At 45.9% G+C, this 19106-nt stretch overlaps 1 protein-coding gene and 1 long non-coding RNA gene across 2 annotated transcripts; both read left to right on the forward strand.

The window, feature by feature from the left end:
* The first annotated feature begins 2590 nt into the window (after positions 1–2590).
* LOC129847825 (uncharacterized) lies at positions 2591–5078 on the forward strand. Its single transcript, XR_008758472.1, has 3 exons — positions 2591–2672; positions 3679–3742; positions 4961–5078. It is a non-coding gene; the product is annotated as an uncharacterized LOC129847825 (long non-coding RNA).
* Positions 5079–5150: 72 nt separating this feature from the next.
* LOC129847820 (thyroglobulin-like) lies at positions 5151–18630 on the forward strand. Its single transcript, XM_055915510.1, has 11 exons — positions 5151–5313; positions 6730–6861; positions 6993–7082; positions 8796–8927; positions 9059–9148; positions 12375–12506; positions 12638–12727; positions 14682–14813; positions 14945–15034; positions 16397–16528; positions 18494–18630. The coding sequence occupies exons 1-11, from the start codon at positions 5172–5174 to the stop codon at positions 18628–18630; spliced, it is 1299 nt and encodes a 432-aa protein (XP_055771485.1). The 5' UTR covers positions 5151–5171.
* Positions 18631–19106: the final 476 nt, after the last annotated feature.

Here is a 19106-nt window from a genome sequence, read left to right on the forward strand (position 1 = left end):
AGACCAGGAAACTCTGGAAAACAATAAGAGTTGATTCTTTAACCTGTTGGGGATGGGGGCGCTGTTTAGACTATTTATGCTAATTTGGCAAATTTTTTAAACGGCTTCCCACAAAATCCTTGATCGTACAATATGCATATTATTATTATTATTGGATAGAAAACAGTCTATAGTTTCTATAGGAGTTGAAATTTTGTCTCTAAGTGGAACAGAGCCCATTCTACAGCAATTTCCCTGACATGGAGTCAGATTTGAGAAATGTTGGCCACTTTTCTGAAGTCAGTTAAAAGGGCACTGTCGTTGCTATGACTATACGGACACTTCTTACGTCTTCCCCTGGATGCCTTTACGTGATGACGATTCCAACGGGGTCGATTGCGCGTTCACAGGCCCTACAAATGAAAAAACCCTGAAGCTAGTCATTCTTTGGGAGCTGCGTCATGAGCCTAGAGGACACCGGCGCGCACCTGTTCCAAGCGTTAGTTTAGCCTGTTATATTTCTCCGGTCATCTTTTCACTCGTTATAGGAGTTAAAAACATCATAAAGTAGTTAATTTAAAGCGTTTTATAGCAATTTATATCCGTTTAGTGCGATTTTGGGACATTTATTTTTGCAACGATGTGAAAAGTTGGGCACGCTTTTCAGTTCATCCCGAACGCAGTTGACATTTCCACATGGCAAGAGGACAGCTTTCCACCAAAAGACGATTTCTCCCAAGAAAGGATCCTTTGCCCAAGATACTGATGGAAGAACAGCTCAAGGTAGGACATTTTTATTATGATAAATCGTGTTTCTGTCGAAACATTTTAGTGGCTTAGGACGCCATGTTTTTTGACTTAGCTTCGCTTGGCGCAAACTGTATTGAAAAGTAAGGATAAATTAAAAAATGTAATAACGCAATTGTATTAAGAATTAAATTGTCTATCAATCCCTGTCCACCCTATATTTTTTAGTCACGTTTATGAGTATTTATGTATAAGAGTAGATCACTGTCTAAGTGGCGCAAGGACTTTTTCTTTACCAGCTTGTCTACATTTCACATTGTCTAACCATGATTTTGGTGGCTAAATATAAACATTTTCGATCAAACTGTATATGCATGTTGTAATGTGATGTTACAGGAGTGTCATCGGAAGAATTCTGAGAAGGTTAGTGAAAAAATTAATATCTTTTGGCGATGTTGACTTTTATCGCTCACTTTGGCTAGAATCAATGCTGGGCTGCTAATTGCTATGTGCTAAGCTAATATAACGATTTATTGTGTTTTCGCTGTAAGACACTTAGAAAATCTGAAATATTGTCTGTATTCACAGGATCTGTGTCTTTCGATTCGTGTATGCTGTGTATTTTTACGAAATGTTTGATGATTAGTAGTTAGGTAAACACGTTGCTCATTGTAATTATTCTAGTCCATTTGTGATGGTGGGTGCAATTGTAAACTATGCCATCTACCTGAAATATGCACTTTTTTCTAACAAAACCTATCCCATACCATAAATATGTTATCAGACTGTCATCTAATGAGTTTTTTTGTTGGTTAGGGGCTATAAATATCTTAGTTTAGCCGAATTGGTGATGGCTACTGGTGTTGGTGGACAAATTAAAGATGGTGGATTATGCTAATGTGTTTTTAGGTAATAGATGTACATCTTTACATATTGTGTCTTCCCTGTAAAACATTTTAAAAATCGGAAATGTTGACTGGATTCACAAGATCTGTGTCTTTCATTAGCTGTATTGGACTTTAATGTGTGAAAGTTAAATATTTTAAAAAAATATTTTTTTTGAATTTCGCGGCACTGGTTTTTCAGTGGGGGGGGGGGGGGGGGGTGTGCCGCTAGCGCCACGCTGATCCTAGACTGGTTAAATTCATTGTAAAATAAGGTTAGAAACAGCAACACAAGCCAGTGTTACATATGTACTCAATTACATGGGCAGCGTTCCAAATCACACCTTCCTATCTTTATAGTGCCCTACTTTTGACCAAAGTCATATGGGCCCTGGTCAAAAGTAGGGCACAATATCATAGGCGATAGGAAGCCATTTGGGACAGCCTTGGTGGGTCCCTAAGGGGTGTAGTGGTCCATCTCTGATACAGTGATTTGGGGTGAATAATGCTCATCATTAGCTAACAGACAGACAGCAGGGTTGGCACTTAATTAAAATAGAACACAGTTCATTCAAATGAATTAAAAATTCCAGAGTTAGCTGGTGACATCACAATGATGACAAGAGGATTTCCTGCTCATTATTTATCTCCTTCTGAAATGTCATTGCGTTTCCAAGACATTGTAATGCACATCAGACTACATCTTCATCAGCTTCAATTAGGTAGAATTAAGTATCTTCATAACCATATTGTGACCCAATATGCAGCACATGAATGTGGTACAAAAGTTGAATACCTTCACTCTGAATTGACCCCAACCCTGTCAAACAAATAGATGTTGGACAGGTCCAGCAGGTTTTGGGCTGGACAGAAAGTATGTGGAGGGTTGAAGGATGAGATATTGAGAAAAATAGAGGGAGGGGTCTGACTGGACGGGTCCTTAAATAGGAGTTGAGGGAGAGGTAGAACTCAACTCACATGCAGGACAGAGATAGAGAGAGACCCAGTGAAGACCTTTGAAGATCTCTGAAGAAGTGAAGCTACAACTGAAGACTTCAGAAGGTGAGATTTCAACATCTGTTCATCTAATACTGTACCTGTCTATGTCCCAACTGACCTCCTATTCCCTTAGTAGTGAGCTACTTTAGACAAGGGTCCATATTACCTTTGTGGCCCTGAGCAATTCTCTATTTAGTTCACTGTGGGCCCTGGTCCAAAGTAGTGCACTACATAGGGGATAATAAGCCATTTGGGAAGCATCCATGTTCCTGTGTGCAAGGAGAAGCTATTGTAAGTGGTTGAAGAGATGATACCTGGGATCACCAGGACCGAGTTGGGAAAATGCTGCCTTAGCAGTTGCATAAGTTTTGTAGCTTACACAGGGTTTCCTTAACCTCTCTGTCACGGATCCCTCCGGTACTGTTGCTCTTTCCGTGAACCGGTTTCGGAGGCCAACGTCACCGGCCTCTAGGAACTGAACTGTGTCATTGCCCACACCTGGTCCACATATTCTCCCCTGAATAGTAATTGTATGTTTGTGCCCTTTGTTCTCAATTGGGCTATCGATTTATTGTTCCAATGTCCATCGGTCGTTGGTCGTGTGAGTACCTGTGCCTTGTCGTTTTGGCTTTCGTGCCACTTGTATTGTGCATAGATAATTACGGGTCTGGTCCCGTGTTGTATCATTGTGCGCTTGTGTTTTCGGGTCTCCTCCTGTGTATTTATTCGAGGTAGTCCTCGCTCTTTTGAATGGGTTTCAGCCCTGTGATTTGTATATGTGATTTATGCTGCAGTGGTTTATGTGTCGGGGGACTAGTGGTTAGAGTGTTGGACTAGTAACCAAAAGGTTGCAAGATCGAATCCCCGAGGTGACAAGGTACAAATCTGTCGTTCCTAGACCCATTAAAATCTCACCACTACCTCAGTACTGGGTTTTGAAAATTTCTGCTTTGGCAGTTGCTTAAGTTTTGCACCTTACAGTTGGTTTCCTTAACCTCTCCTCTAGTACCCACAGCCATTCCAGATTTAAAATGCTCAAATAATCTTACACTCTTTCTCTCTCTCTCAGGAGACGATCACCATGGCAACATTGACCATCCTTCTGCTTGTCAGCACAGCTTTTGCTCTGGGAGGTAAGCGTGACAATCCTCACACCTACTCACCTACATTTTAATAAAAACATTAGTGGGTGTTGCTCTGTCCTATTTCATACACATGTAGGTATTAATACGCAGGTGTGAATTGTGTAATGTTTCTGTTCATAACCGGTTCTCCATGGGACACCCTCTGAGAGGTCAGACATTATCTACCTTGACACTGGAGAAATTAAGGTTGTGCCTTGCAGAAGGGCACATAGATGGATATATCAACTAGTCAGCTCACTGATTTGAACTACTGGCCCAACTCTCAAACAGCAGGCTACCTGCCACTCCTCTAGTTCCAGAGATGAATATTGGTGTCTAGATGCTGAACTCAGGTATTCTGATATGAATGGTTTGCTCGTTCAACTGGATGTATGATTGGATTGTCTAGCAACTATCAGGAAATAACACTGATAGAATTTCCAGTCTTAGTTTCATCAGCTCTTCTACGAAACACAGAAACTGGAATTTGACTCCACAGGCCTTTTTAAAAAAGTAGTAGGACTTCAATATTTAGACAGGAAGTACCTAGCTTACATCTGAAATGGAGCCCTATTCCGTATAAACTACTTCTGAATAGGGCACATAGTGGACGCACCCCAAGATTCCAGAATGTATGTCATGAATTGTATATTGTTCTGCAATGTTATGGTTACATACAATGTATGTTACCTCTGTCCAGATGCTATGATACGGCCTAAGACCCCATGTGAGGATGCTAGACATGACTCTTTAAATTGCTCAATTGGAGCCTACGTCCCCACGTGTGACGAAACGAACCCTAATCCGTATAGGGTACTGCTTCTGAGCAGGGCCAATAGGGGAACAGGGTCCCATATAGGATGCAGTCTCCTGACCAGGGCCAATAGGGGAACAGGGTCCCATATAGGATGCAGTCTCCTGACCAGGGCCCAAAGGGGAACAGGGTCCCATATAGGATGCAGTCTCCTGACCAGGGCCCAAAGGGGAACAGGGTCCTATATAGGATCCAGTCTAATGACCAGGGCCAATAGGGGAACAGGGTCCCATATAGGATGCAGTCTCCTGACCAGGGCCCAAAGGGGAACAGGGTCCCATATAGGATGCAGTCTCCTGACCAGGGCCCAAAGGGGAACAGGGTCCCATATAGGATGCAGTCCATGATTCCAGAATGTATATCCATCATTGTTATGTTATGTCCATATTACAATGTATGTTCCCTGTATCCAGATGCTACGATCCGATCCAAGACCCCCTGTGAGCGTGCTAGAGATGATGTGATACATGGCCTAATTGAAGCCTTCATCCCCACGTGTGACGCCGCTGGACAATACACCCCTGAGCAATGTTTCGGCTCTACAGGTTAACACACACACTCATACAAGCCCACAGTAAATTCTCCAATTCAGTTGAACGTGACAATTAAATCTCTTACTGTAAAATGTGTAAATATTGTCTATGTAACAGGTTATTAACATGTCCAATTCTGGTAGGTTACTGTTGGTGTGTGAACAGTTCTGGACAGAAGATCCTGGGTACTGAGACTCTACCAGGCACTGCTAGAATCAACTGTGCCACACAGAGTAAGTGAGGCCCTGTGGTCTCATCCAACACCATCACCTCTTTAAACTCCAACACATCACTACTATTGCTTCCTACCTTGGATATCTTTAAACTTTCTTTACAAGATGCTCCACTGATTTCAGAATCATGATCTCTCTTCTTATTTTGTCTTTCTGTATCATAATCTCTCTTCCTCCTGTGTCTTTCTGTATCACGATCTCTCTTCTTCCTGTGTCCTTCTGTATCACGATCTCTCTTCTTCCTCTGTCTTTCTGTATCACGATCTGTCTTCTTCCTGTGTCTTTCAGTATCATGATCTCTCTTCTTCCTGTGTTTTTCCACTTCCGACCATTCAGGTCATTAACCCTCATCCTTCCGCCACATACCATCAGAACTGACAGCCAAATTGTTCTCATTCCAGCACAGCTGTTGCTTCAACAACTATTTATTAATTTCCTGCATTTTTTCTGCACTAATCGCCGCCATTTCGGACCTCCAACTCTGTGCGGGGATCCAGAGGGAGTGTTCTGACTGGACGGGTCCTTAAAAAGTAGAGGAGGGAGAGGTAGAATTTAACTCACAGGCAGGACAGAGAGAGAAAGAGAGAGACCCAGTGAAGACCTTTGAAGATCTCTGAAGGAGTGAAGCAACATCTGAAGATTTCAGAAATGTACATCTGAAATGGCTTCCTATTCAGTATAGGGCATAGCTTCTGACCAGGGCCAATAGGGGATCAGGGTCCCATGTAGGATGCAGTCTCCTGACCAGGGCCATAGGGGAACAGGGTCCCATTAGGGATGCAGTCTCCTGACCAGGGCCAATAGGGGAACAGGGTCCCATATAGGATGCAGTCTTCTGACCAGGGCCCAAAGGGGAACAGGGTCCCATATAGGATGCAGTATCCTGAACAGAGCCCAAAGGGGAACAGGCTCCCATATAGGATGCATTCTCCTGACCAGGGCCCCATATAGGATGCAGTCTCCTGACCAGTGCCCAAAGGGGAACAGGGTCCCATATAGGATGCAGTCTCCTGACCAGGGCCCAAAGGGGAACAGGGTCCCATATAGGATGCTGTCTCCTGAAAAGGGCCAATAGGGGAACAGGGTCCCATATAGGATGCAGTCTCCTGACCAGGGCCCCAAGGGGAACAGGGTCCCATATAGGATGCAGTCTCCTGACCAGGGCCAAATAGGGGAACAGGGTCCCATATAGGATGCAGTCTCCTGACCAGGGCCAATAGGGGAACAGGGTCCCATATAGGATGCAGTCTCCTGACCAGGGCCCAAACGGGAACAGGGTCCCATATAGGATGCAGTCTCCTGACCAGGGCCAATAGGGGAACAGGGTCCCATATAGGATGCAGTCCATGATTCCAGAATGTATATCCATCAATGTTATGTTATGTCCATATTACAATGTATGTTCCCTGTATCCAGATGCTACGATACGACCCAAGACCCCCTGTGAGCGTGCTAGAGATGATGTGATAAATGGCCTAATTGGAGCCTTCATCCCCACATGTGACGCCGCTGGACAATACACCCCTGAGCAATGTTCCGGCTCTACAGGTTAACACACACACTCATACAAGCCCACAGTAAATTCTCCAATTCAGTTGAACGTGACAATTAAATCTCTTACTGTAAAATGTGTAAATATTGTCTATGTAACAGGTTATTAACATGTCCAATTCTGGTAGGTTACTGTTGGTGTGTGAACAGTTCTGGACAGAAGATCCTGGGTACTGAGACTCTACCAGGCACTGCTAGAATCAACTGTGCCACACAGAGTAAGTGAGGCCCTGTGGTCTCATCCAACACCATCACCACTTTAAACTCCAACACATCACTACTATTGCTTCCTACCTTGGATATCTTTAAACTTTCTTTACAAGATGCTCCACTGATTTCAGAATCGTGATCTCTCTTCTTCTTGTGTCTTTCTGTATCACGATCTCTCTTCTTCCTGTGTCTTTCTGTATCAGGATCTCTCTTCTTCCTGTGTTTTTCCACTTCCGACCATTCAGTTCATTAACCCTCATCCTCCAGCTACATTCCATCAGAACTGACAGCCAAATTGTTCTCATTCCAGCACAGCTGTTGCTTCAACAACTATTTCTTAATTTCCTGCATTTTTTCTGCACTAATCGCCGCCATTTCGGACCTCCAACTCTCTGTGCGGGGATCCAGAGGGAGTGTTCTGACTGGACGGGTCCTTAAAAAGTAGAGGAGGGAGAGGTAGATTTTAACTCACCGGCAGGACAGAGAGAGAAAGACCCAGTGAAGACCTTTGAAGATCTCTGAAGGAGTGAAGCAACAACTGAAGATTTCAGAAATGTACATCTGAAATGGCTCCCTATTCAGTATAGGGCACTGCTTCTGACCAGGGCCAATAGGGGAAACGGGGTCCCATATAGGATGCAGTCTCCTGACCAGGGCCATAGGGGAACAGGGTCCCATATAGGATGCAGTCTTCTGACCAGGGCCAATAGGGGAACAGGGTCCCATATAGGATGCAGTCTCCTGACCAGGGCAATAGGGGAACAGGGTCCCATATAGGATGCAGTCTCCTGACCAGGGCCAATAGGGGAACAGGGTCCCATATAGGATGCAGTCTCCTGACCAGGGCCATAGGGGAACAGGGTCCCATATAGGATGCAGTCTCCTGACCAGGGCCCAAAGGGGAACAGGGTCCCATATAGGATGCAGTCTCCTGACCAGGGCCCAAAGGGGAACAGGGTCCCATATAGGATGCAGTCTCCTGGCCAGGGCCCAAAGGGGAACAGGGTCCCATATAGGATGCTGTCTCCTGACCAGGGCCAATAGGGGAACAGGGTCCCATATAGGATGCAGTCTCCTGACCAGGGCCCTAAACGGGAACAGCGTCCCATATAGGATGCAGTCTCCTGACCAGGGCCCAAAGCGGAACAGGGTCCCATGTAGGATGCAGTCTCCTGACCAGGGCCAATAGGGGAACAGGGTCCCATATAGGATGCAGTCTCCTGACCAGGGCCAATAGGGGAACAGGCTCCCATGTAGGTATTAGTCTCCTGACCAGGGCCAATAGGGGAACAGGCTCCCATGTAGGATTCCGTCTCCTGACCAGGGCCAATAGGGGAACAGGCTCCCATATAGGATGCAGTCTCCTCATCAGGGCCAATAGGGGAACAGGGTCCCATATAGGATGCAGTCTCCTGACCAGGGCCAATAGGGGAACAGGGTCCCATATAGGATGCAGTCTCCTGACCAGGGCCCAAAGGGGAACAGGGTCCCATATAGGATGCAGTCTCTTGACCAGGGCCAATAGGGGAACAGGGTCCCATATAGGATGCAGTCTCCTGACCAGAGCCCAAAGGGGAACAGGGTCCCATATAGGATGCAGTCTCCTGACCAGGGCCCAAAGGGGAACAGGGTCCCATATAGGATGCAGTCCATGATTCCAGAATGTATATCCATCATTGTTATGTTATGTCAGTATTACAATGTATGTTCCCTGTATCCAGATGCTACGATCCGATCCAAGACCCCCTGTGAGCGTGCTAGAGATGATGTGATAAATGGCCTAATTGGAGCCTTCATCCCTACGTGTGATGTCGCTGGACAATACACCCCTGAGCAATGTTCCGGCTCTACAGGTTAACACACACACTCATACAAGCCCACAGTAAATTATCCAATTCAATTGAACGTGACAATTAAATCTCTTACTGTAAAATGTGTAAATATTGTCTATGTAACAGGTTTTTAACATGTCCAATTCTGGTAGGTTACTGTTGGTGTGTGAACAGTTCTGGACAGAAGATCCTGGGTACTGAGACTCTACCAGGCACTGCTAGAATCAACTGTTCCACACAGAGTAAGTGAGGCCCTGTGGTCTCATCCAACACCATCACCACTTTAAACTCCAACACATCACTACTCTTGCTTCCTAACCTTGGATATCTTTATACTTTCATTACAAGATGCTCCACTGATTTCAGAAACATGATCTCTCTTCTTCCTGTGTCTTTCTCTGTCACAATCTCTCTTCTTCCTGTCTTTCTGTATCATGATCTCTCTTCTTCCTGTGTCCTTCTGTATCTTGATCTCTCTTCTTCCTGTGTCTTTCTGTACTACGATCTCTCTTCATTCTTTCTTTCAGTATCAGGATCTCTCTTCTTCTTGTGTCTTTCTGTATCACGATCTCTCTTCTTCCTGTGTCTTTCTGTATCAGGATCTCTCTTCTTCCTGTGTTTTTCCACTACCAACCATTCAGGTCATTAACCCTCATCCTCCAGCTACATTCCATCAGGACTGACAGCCATATTGTTCTCATTCCAGCACAGCTGTTGCTTAACCTGTCTAGGACCAGGGTGCCGCTCGCGGCACACCCCCCCCCCACCCCCACTGAAAAGGCAGAGCCGCCAAATTCCAAAAAAATATTTTTTTAAAATATTTAACTTTCACACATTAAAGTCCAATACAGCTATGTAAAGACACAGATCTTGTGAATCCAGCCAACATGTCCGATTTTTAAAATGTTTTAGAGGGAAGACACAATATGTAAAGATGTAAATCTATTACCTAAAAACACATTAGCATAATCCACCATCTTTTATTTGTCCACCAACACCAGTAGCTATCACCAATTCGGCTAAACTAAGATATTTATAGCCCCTAACCAAGAAAAAACCTCATCAGATGACAGTCTGATAACATATTTATGGTATAGGATAGGTTTTGTTAGAAAAATGTGCATATTTCAGGTAGATGGCATAGTTTACAATTGCACCCACCGTCACAAATGGACTAGAATAATTACAATGAGCAACGTGTTTACCTAACTACTAATCATCAAACATTTCGTAAAAATACACAGCATACACTAATCGAAAGACACAGATCCTGTGAATACAGACAATATTTCAGATTTTCTAAGTGTCTTACAGCGAAAACACAATAAATCGTTATATTAGCATAGCACATGTGCAAACATTACCCCAGCATTGATTCTAGCCAAAGAGAGCGATAACGTAAACATCGCCAAAATATATTATTTTTTTCACTAACCTTCTCAGAATTCTTCAGATGACACCCCTGTAACATCACATTACAACATACATATACAGTTTGTTCGAAAATGTGCATATTTAGCCACCAAAATCATGGTTAGACAATGGGAAATGTAGCCCAGCTGGTGAGAAAATGTCCGTGCGCCATATTAGACAGTGATCTACTCGTATACATAAATACTCATAAACGTGACTAAAAAATATAGGGTGGACAGCGATTGATAGACAATTTAATTCTTAATACAATCGCGGAATTACATTTTTTAAATTATCCTTACTTTTCAATACAGTTTGCGCCAAGCGAAGCTAAGTCAAAAAAAATGGCGTCCTAAGCCACTAACATTTTTCGACAGAAACACGATTTATCATAATAAAAATGTCCTACTTTGAGCTGTTCTTCCATCAGTATCTTGGGCAAAGGATCCTTTCTTGGGTCTAATCGTCTTTTGGTGGAAAGCTGTCCTCTTGCCATGTGGAAATGCCAACTGCGTTCGGGATGAACTGGAAGCGTGCCCAGAGATTCACAGCGTCTCAGAAATAAATGTCCCAAAATCGCACTAAACGGATATAAATTGCTATAAAACGCTTTAAATTAACTACCTTATGATGTTTTTAACTCCTATAACGAGTCTTAACATGACCGGAGAAAGATTACTCCCAACACTAATGCTTGGAACAAGTGCGGGTCGGTGTCCTCCACGCGAATGACGCAGCTGGAAAAGAGTTCCTAGCTACAGGGTTTTTTAATTTATAGTGCCTGTGATTGCGCAATCGACCCCATTCAAATCGTCATCATGTAAAGGCATCCAGGGGAAGACGTAAGCAGTGTCCGTATACTCATAGGAATAACATTGGCCTTAAAACTGACTCCAGAACAGTGGCCAAAATTTCTGAAATCTGACTCCATGTCAGGGAAATTGCTGTAGAATGGGTTCTGTTCCACTTAGAGACAAAATTTCAACTCCTATAGAAACTATAGACTGTTTTCTATCCAATAATAATAATAATAATATGCATATTGTACGATCAAGAATTTTGTAGGAAGCCGTTTCAAAAATTACACGATTACCATAAATAGTGACAACAGCGCCCCCAGCTTTAACAGGTTAAACAACTATTTCTTAATTTCCTGCATTTTTTCTGCACTAATATCCGCCATTTCGGACCTCCAACTCTCCGTGCGGTGTTCCAGAAGGAGGGTTCTGACTGGACGGGTCCTTAAAAAGGAGAGGAGGGAGAGGTAGAATTTAACTCACAGGCAGGACAGAGAGAGAAAGAGAGAGACCCAGTGAAGACCTTTGAAGATCTCTGAAGGAGTGAAGCAACATCTGAAGATTTCAGAAATGTACATCTGAAATGGCTTCCTATTCAGTATAGGGCACTGCTTCTGACCAGGGCCAATAGGGGAACAGGGTCCCATATAGGATGCAGTCTCCTGACCAGGGCCAATAGGGGAACAGGGTCCCATATAGGATGCAGTCTCCTGACCAGGGCCCAAGGGGAACAGGGTCCCATATAGGATGCAGTCTCCTGACCAGGGCCAATAGGGGAACAGGGTCCCATATATGACGCAGTCTCCTGACCAGGGCCCAAAGGGGAACAGGGTCCCATATAGGATGCAGTCTCCTGACCAGGGCCAATAGGGGAACAGGGTCCCATATAGGATGCAGTCTCCTGACCAGGGCCAATAGGGGAACAGGGTCCCATATAGGATGCAGTCTCCTGACCAGGGCCAATAGGGGAACAGGGTCCCATATAGGATGCAGTCTCCTGACCAGGGCCAATAGGGGAACAGGGTCCCATATAGGATGCAGTGTCCTGACCAGGGCCAAAAGGGGAACAGGGTCCCATATAGGATGCAGTCTCCTGACCAGGGCCCAAAGCGGAACAGGGTCCCATTTAGGATGCAGTCTCCTGACCAGGGCCCAAAGGGGAACAGGGTCCCATATAGGATGCAGTCCATGATTCCAGAATGTATATCCATCATTGTTATGTTATGTCCACATTACAATGTATGTTCACTGTATCCAGATGCTACGATCCGATCCAAGACCCCCTGTGAGCGTGCTAGAGATGATGTGATAAATGGCCTAATTGAAGCCTTCATCCCCACATGTGATGTTGCTGGACAATACACCCCTGAGCAATGTTCCGGCTCTACAGGTTAACACACACACTCATACAAGCCCACAGTAAATTATCCAATTCAGTTGAACGTGACAATTAAATCTCTTACTGTAAAATGTGTAAATATTGTCTATGTAACAGGTTATTAACATGTCCAATTCTGGTAGGTTACTGTTGGTGTGTGAACATTTCTGGACAGAAGATCCTGGGTACTGAGACTCTACCAGGCACTGCTAGAATCAACTGTGCCACACAGAGTAAGTGAGGCCCTGTGGTCTCATCCAACAGCATCACCTCTTTAAACTCCAACACATCACTACTATTGCTTCCTACCTTGGATATCTTTAAACTTTCTTTACAAGATGCTCCACTGATTTCAGAATCATGATCTCTCTTCTTCTTGTGTCTTTCTGTACTATGATCTCTCTTCATTCTTTCTTTCAGTATCAGGATCTCTCTTCTGCTTGTGTCTTTCTGTATCACGATCTCTCTTCCTCCTGTGTCTTTCTGTATCACGATCTCTCTTCTTCCTGTGTCTTTCTGTATCAGGATCTCTCTTCTTCCTGTGTTTTTCCACTTCCGACCATTCAGTTCATTAACCCTCATCCTCCAGCTACATTCCATCAGAACTGACAGCCATATTGTTCTCATTCCAGCACAGCTGTTGCTTAAACAACTATTTCTTAATTTCCTGCATTTTTTCTGCACTACTCGCCGCCATTTCGGACCTCCAACTCTCCGTGCGGGGTTCCAGAGGGAGGGTTCTGACTGGACGGGTCCTTAAAAAGTAGAGGAGGGAGAGGTAGATTTGTAACTCACAGGCAGGACAGAGAGAGAGAGACCCAGTGAAGACCTTTGAAGATCTCTGAAGGAGTGAAGCAACAACTGAAGATTTCAGAAATGTACATCTGAAATGGCTTCCTATTCAGTATAGGGCACTGCTTCTGACCAGGGCCTATAGGGGAACAGGGTCCCATATAGGATGCAGTCTCGTGACCAGGGCCAAAGGGGAACAGGGTCCCATATAGGATGCAGTCTCCTGACCAGGGCCCAAAGGGGAACAGGGTCCCATATAGGATGCAGTCTCCTGACCAGGGCCAATAGGGGAACAGGGTCCCATATAGGATGCAGTCTCCTGACCAGGGCCAATAGGGGAACAGGGTCCCATATAGGATGCAGTCTCCTGACCAGGGCCAATAGGGGAACAGGGTCCCATATAGGACGCAGTCTCCTGACCAGGGCCAATAGGGGAACAGGGTCCCATATAGGATGCAGTCTCCTGACCAGGGCCAATAGGGGAACAGGGTCCCATATAGGATGCAGTCTCTTGACCAGTGCCAATAGGGGAACAGGGTCCCATATAGGATGCAGTCTCCTGACCAGGGCCCAAAGGGGAACAGGCTCCCATATAGGATGCAGTCTCCTGACCAGGGCCCCATATAGGATGCAGTCTCCTGACCAGGGCCCAAAGGGGAACAGGGTCCCATATAGGATGCAGTCTCCTGACCAGGGCCCAAAGGGGAACAGGGTCCCATATAGGATGCATATAGGATACACGGTCCCGTGTTGCTCAGTTGGTAGAGCATGGCGCTTGCAACGCCAGGGTTGTGGGTTCATTTCCCACGGGGGGACCAGGGTTCAATTCCCACGGGGGGACCAGGATGAATATGTATGAACTTTCCAATTTGTAAGTCGCTCTGGATAAGAGCGTCTGCTAAATGACTTAAATGTAAATGTAAATGTAAATGATGCTGTCTCCTGACCAGGGCCCAAAGGGGAACAGGGTCCCATATAGGATGCAGTCTCCTGACCAGGGCCCAAAGGGGAACAGGGTCCCATATAGGATGCAGTCTCCTGACCAGGGCCAATAGGGGAACAGGGTCCCATATAGGATGCAGTCTCCTGACCAGGGCCAATAGGGGAACAGGGTCCCATATAGGATGCAGTGTCCTGACCAGGGCCAATAGGGGAACAGGGTCCCATATAGGATGCAGTCTCCTGACCAGGGCCCAAAGGGGAACAGGGTCCCATATAGGATGCAGTGTCCTGACCAGGGCCAATAGGGGAACAGGGTCCCATATAGGATGCAGTCTCCTGACCAGGGCCCAAAGGGGAACAGGGTCCCATATAGGATGCAGTCCATGATTCCAGAATGTATATCCATCATTGTTATGTTATGTCAGTATTACAATGTATGTTCCCTGTATCCAGATGCTACGATACGACCCAAGACCCCCTGTGAGCGTGCTAGAGATGATGTGATAAATGGCCTAATTGGAGCCTTCATCCCCACATGTGACGCCGCTGGACAATACACCCCTGAGCAATGTTCCGGCTCTACAGGTTAACACACACACTCATACAAGCCCACAGTAAATTATCCAATTGAGTTGAACGTGACAATTAAATCTCTTACTGTAAAATGTGTAAATATTGTCTATGTAACAGGTTATTAACATGTCCAATTCTGGTAGGTTACTGTTGGTGTGTGAACAGTTCTGGACAGAAGATCCTGGGTACTGAGACTCTACCAGGCACTGCTAGAATCAACTGTTCCACCCAGAGTAAGTGAGGCCCTGTGGTCTCATCCAACACCATCACCACTTTAAACTCCAACACATCACTACTCTTGCTTCCTAACCTTGGATATCTTTAAACTTTCTTTACAGATGCTCCACTGATTTCAGAATCATGATCTCTCTTCTTCTTGTGTCTTTCTGTATCACGATCTCTCTTCCTCCTGTGTCTTTCTGTATCACGATCTCTCTTCTTCCTGTGTCTTTCTGTATCAGGATCTCTCTTCTTCCTGTGTTTTTCCACTTCCGACCATTCAGGTCATTAACCCTCATCCTCCAGCTACATACCATCAGAACTGACAGCCATATTGTTCTCATTCCAGCACAGCTGTTGCTTCAACAACTATTTCTTAATTTCCTGCATTTTTTCTGCACTAATCGCCGCCATTTCGGACCTCCAACTCTCTGTGCGGGGATCCAGAGGGAGTGTTCTGACTGGACGGGTCCTTAAAAAGTAGAGGAGGGAGAGGTAGATTTTAACTCACCGGCAGGACAGAGAGAGAGAGACCCAGTGAAGACCTTTGAAGATCTCTGAAGGAGTGAAGCAACAACTGAAGATTTCAGAAATGTACATCTGAAATGGCTTCCTATTCAGTATAGGGCACTGCTTCTGACCAGGGCCAATAGGGGAACAGGGTCCCATATAGGATGCAGTCTTCTGACCAGGGCCAATAGGGGAACAGGGTCCCATATAGGATGCAGTCTCCTGACCAGGGCCCAAAGGGGAACAGGGTCCCATATAGGATGCAGTCTCCTGACCAGGGCCCAAAGGGGAACAGGGTCCCATATAGGATGCAGTCTCCTGACCAGGGCCCAAAGGGGAACAGGGTCCCATATAGGATGCAGTCTCCTGACCAGGGCCCAAAGGGGAACAGGGTCCCATATAGGATGCAGTCTCCTGACCAGGGCCCAAAGGGGAACAGGGTCCCATATAGGATGCAGTCTCCTGACCAGGGCCATAGGGGAACAGGGTCCCATATAGGATGCAGTCTCCTGACCAGGGCCCAAACGGGAACAGGGTCCCATATAGGATGCAGTCTCCTGACCAGGGCCCAAAGCGGAACAGGGTCCCATATAGGATGCAGTCTTCTGACCAGGGCCAATAGGGGAACAGGGTCCCATATAGGATGCAGTCTCCTGACCAGGGCCAATAGGGGAACAGGGTCCCATATAGGATGCAGTCTCCTGACCAGGGCCAATAGGGGAACAGGGTCCCATATAGGATGCAGTCTCCTGACCAGGGCCCAAAGGGGAACAGGGTCCCATGTAGGATGCAGTCCATGATTCCAGAATGTATATCCATCATTGTTATGTTATGTCCACATTACAATGTATGTTCCCTGTATCCAGATGCTACGATCCGACCCAAGACCCCCTGTGAGCGTGCTAGAGATGATGTGATAAATGGCCTAATTGAAGCCTTCATCCCCACGTGTGATGTCGCTGGACAATACACCCCTGAACAATGTTCCGGCTCTACAGGTTAACACACACACTCATACAAGCCCACAGTAAATTATCCAATTCAGTTGAACGTGACAATTAAATCTCTTACTGTAAAATGTGTAAATATTGTCTATGTAACAGTTTATTAACATGTCCAATTCTGGTAGGTTACTGTTGGTGTGTGAACAGTTCTGGACAGAAGATCCTGGGTACTGAGACTCTACCAGGCACTGCTAGAATCAACTGTTCCACACAGAGTAAGTGAGGCCCTGTGGTCTCATCCAACACCATCACCACTTTAAACTCCAACACATCACTACTATTGCTTCCTACCTTGGATATCTTTAAACTTTCTTTACAAGATGCTCCACTGATTTCAGAATCATGATCTCTCTTCTTCTTGTGTCTTTCTGTATCACGATCTCTCTTCCTCCTGTGTCTTTCTGTATCACGATCTCTCTTCTTCCTGTGTCTTTCTGTATCAGGATCTCTCTTCTTCCTGTGTTTTTCCACTTCCGACCATTCAGGTCATTAACCCTCATCCTCCAGCTACATTCCATCAGAACTGACAGCCAAATTGTTCTCATTCCAGCACAGCTGTTGCTTCAACAACTATTTCTTAATTTCTTGTATTTTTTCTGCACTAATCGCCCCCATTTCGGACCTCCAACTCTCTGTGCGGGGATCCAGAGGGAGTGTTCTGACTGGACGGGTCCTTAAAAAGTAGAGGAGGGAGAGGTAGATTTTAACTCACCGGCAGGACAGAGAGAGAAAGACCCAGTGAAGACCTTTGAAGATCTCTGAAGGAGTGAAGCAACAACTGAAGATTTCAGAAATGTACATCTGAAATGGCTTCCTATTCAGTATAGGGCACTGCTTCTGACCAGGGCCAATAGGGGAAACGGGGTCCCATATAGGATGCAGTCTCCTGACCAGGGCCATAGGGGAACAGGGTCCCATATAGGATGCAGTCTTCTGACCAGGGCCAATAGGGGAACAGGGTCCCATATAGGATGCAGTCTCCTGACCAGGGCCATAGGGGAACAGGGTCCCATATAGGATGCAGTCTCCTGACCAGGGCCAATAGGGGAACAGGGTCCCATATAGGATGCAGTCTCCTGACCAGGGCCATAGGGGAACAGGGTCCCATATAGGATGCAGTCTCCTGACCAGGGCCCAAAGGGGAACAGGGTCCCATATAGGATGCAGTCTCCTGACCAGGGCCCAAAGGGGAACAGGGTCCCATATAGGATGCAGTCTCCTGGCCAGGGCCCAAAGGGGAACAGGGTCCCATATAGGATGCTGTCTCCTGACCAGGGCCAATAGGGGAACAGGGTCCCATATAGGATGCAGTCTCCTGACCAGGGCCAATAGGGGACAGCGTCCCATATAGGATGCAGTCTCCTGACCAGGGCCCAAAGCGGAACAGGGTCCCATGTAGGATGCAGTCTCCTGACCAGGGCCAATAGGGGAACAGGGTCCCATATAGGATGCAGTCTCCTGACCAGGGCCAATAGGGGAACAGGCTCCCATGTAGGTATTAGTCTCCTGACCAGGGCCAATAGGGGAACAGGCTCCCATGTAGGATTCCGTCTCCTGACCAGGGCCAATAGGGGAACAGGCTCCCATATAGGATGCAGTCTCCTGATCAGGGCCAATAGGGGAACAGGGTCCCATATAGGATGCAGTCTCCTGACCAGGGCCAATAGGGGAACAGGGTCCCATATAGGATGCAGTCTCCTGACCAGGGCCCAAAGGGGAACAGGGTCCCATATAGGATGCAGTCTCTTGACCAGGGCCAATAGGGGAACAGGGTCCCATATAGGATGCAGTCTCCTGACCAGAGCCCAAAGGGGAACAGGGTCCCATATAGGATGCAGTCTCCTGACCAGGGCCCAAAGGGGAACAGGGTCCCATATAGGATGCAGTCCATGATTCCAGAATGTATATCCATCATTGTTATGTTATGTCAGTATTACAATGTATGTTCCCTGTATCCAGATGCTACGATCCGATCCAAGACCCCCTGTGAGCGTGCTAGAGATGATGTGATAAATGGCCTAATTGGAGCCTTCATCCCTACGTGTGATGTCGCTGGACAATACACCCCTGAGCAATGTTCCGGCTCTACAGGTTAACACACACACTCATACAAGCCCACAGTAAATTATCCAATTCAATTGAACGTGACAATTAAATCTCTTACTGTAAAATGTGTAAATATTGTCTATGTAACAGGTTATTAACATGTCCAATTCTGGTAGGTTACTGTTGGTGTGTGAACAGTTCTGGACAGAAGATCCTGGGTACTGAGACTCTACCAGGCACTGCTAGAATCAACTGTTCCACACAGAGTAAGTGAGGCCCTGTGGTCTCATCCAACACCATCACCACTTTAAACTCCAACACATCACTACTCTTGCTTCCTAACCTTGGATATCTTTATACTTTCATTACAAGATGCTCCACTGATTTCAGAAACATGATCTTTCTTCTTCCTGTGTCTTTCTCTGTCACAATCTCTCTTCTTCCTGTCTTTCTGTATCATGATCTCTCTTCTTCCTGTGTCCTTCTGTATCTTGATCTCTCTTCTTCCTGTGTCTTTCTGTACTAC

This window comes from Salvelinus fontinalis, unplaced genomic scaffold (genome assembly GCF_029448725.1).
Source record: "Salvelinus fontinalis isolate EN_2023a unplaced genomic scaffold, ASM2944872v1 scaffold_0957, whole genome shotgun sequence".
NCBI lineage: Eukaryota > Metazoa > Chordata > Actinopteri > Salmoniformes > Salmonidae > Salvelinus > Salvelinus fontinalis.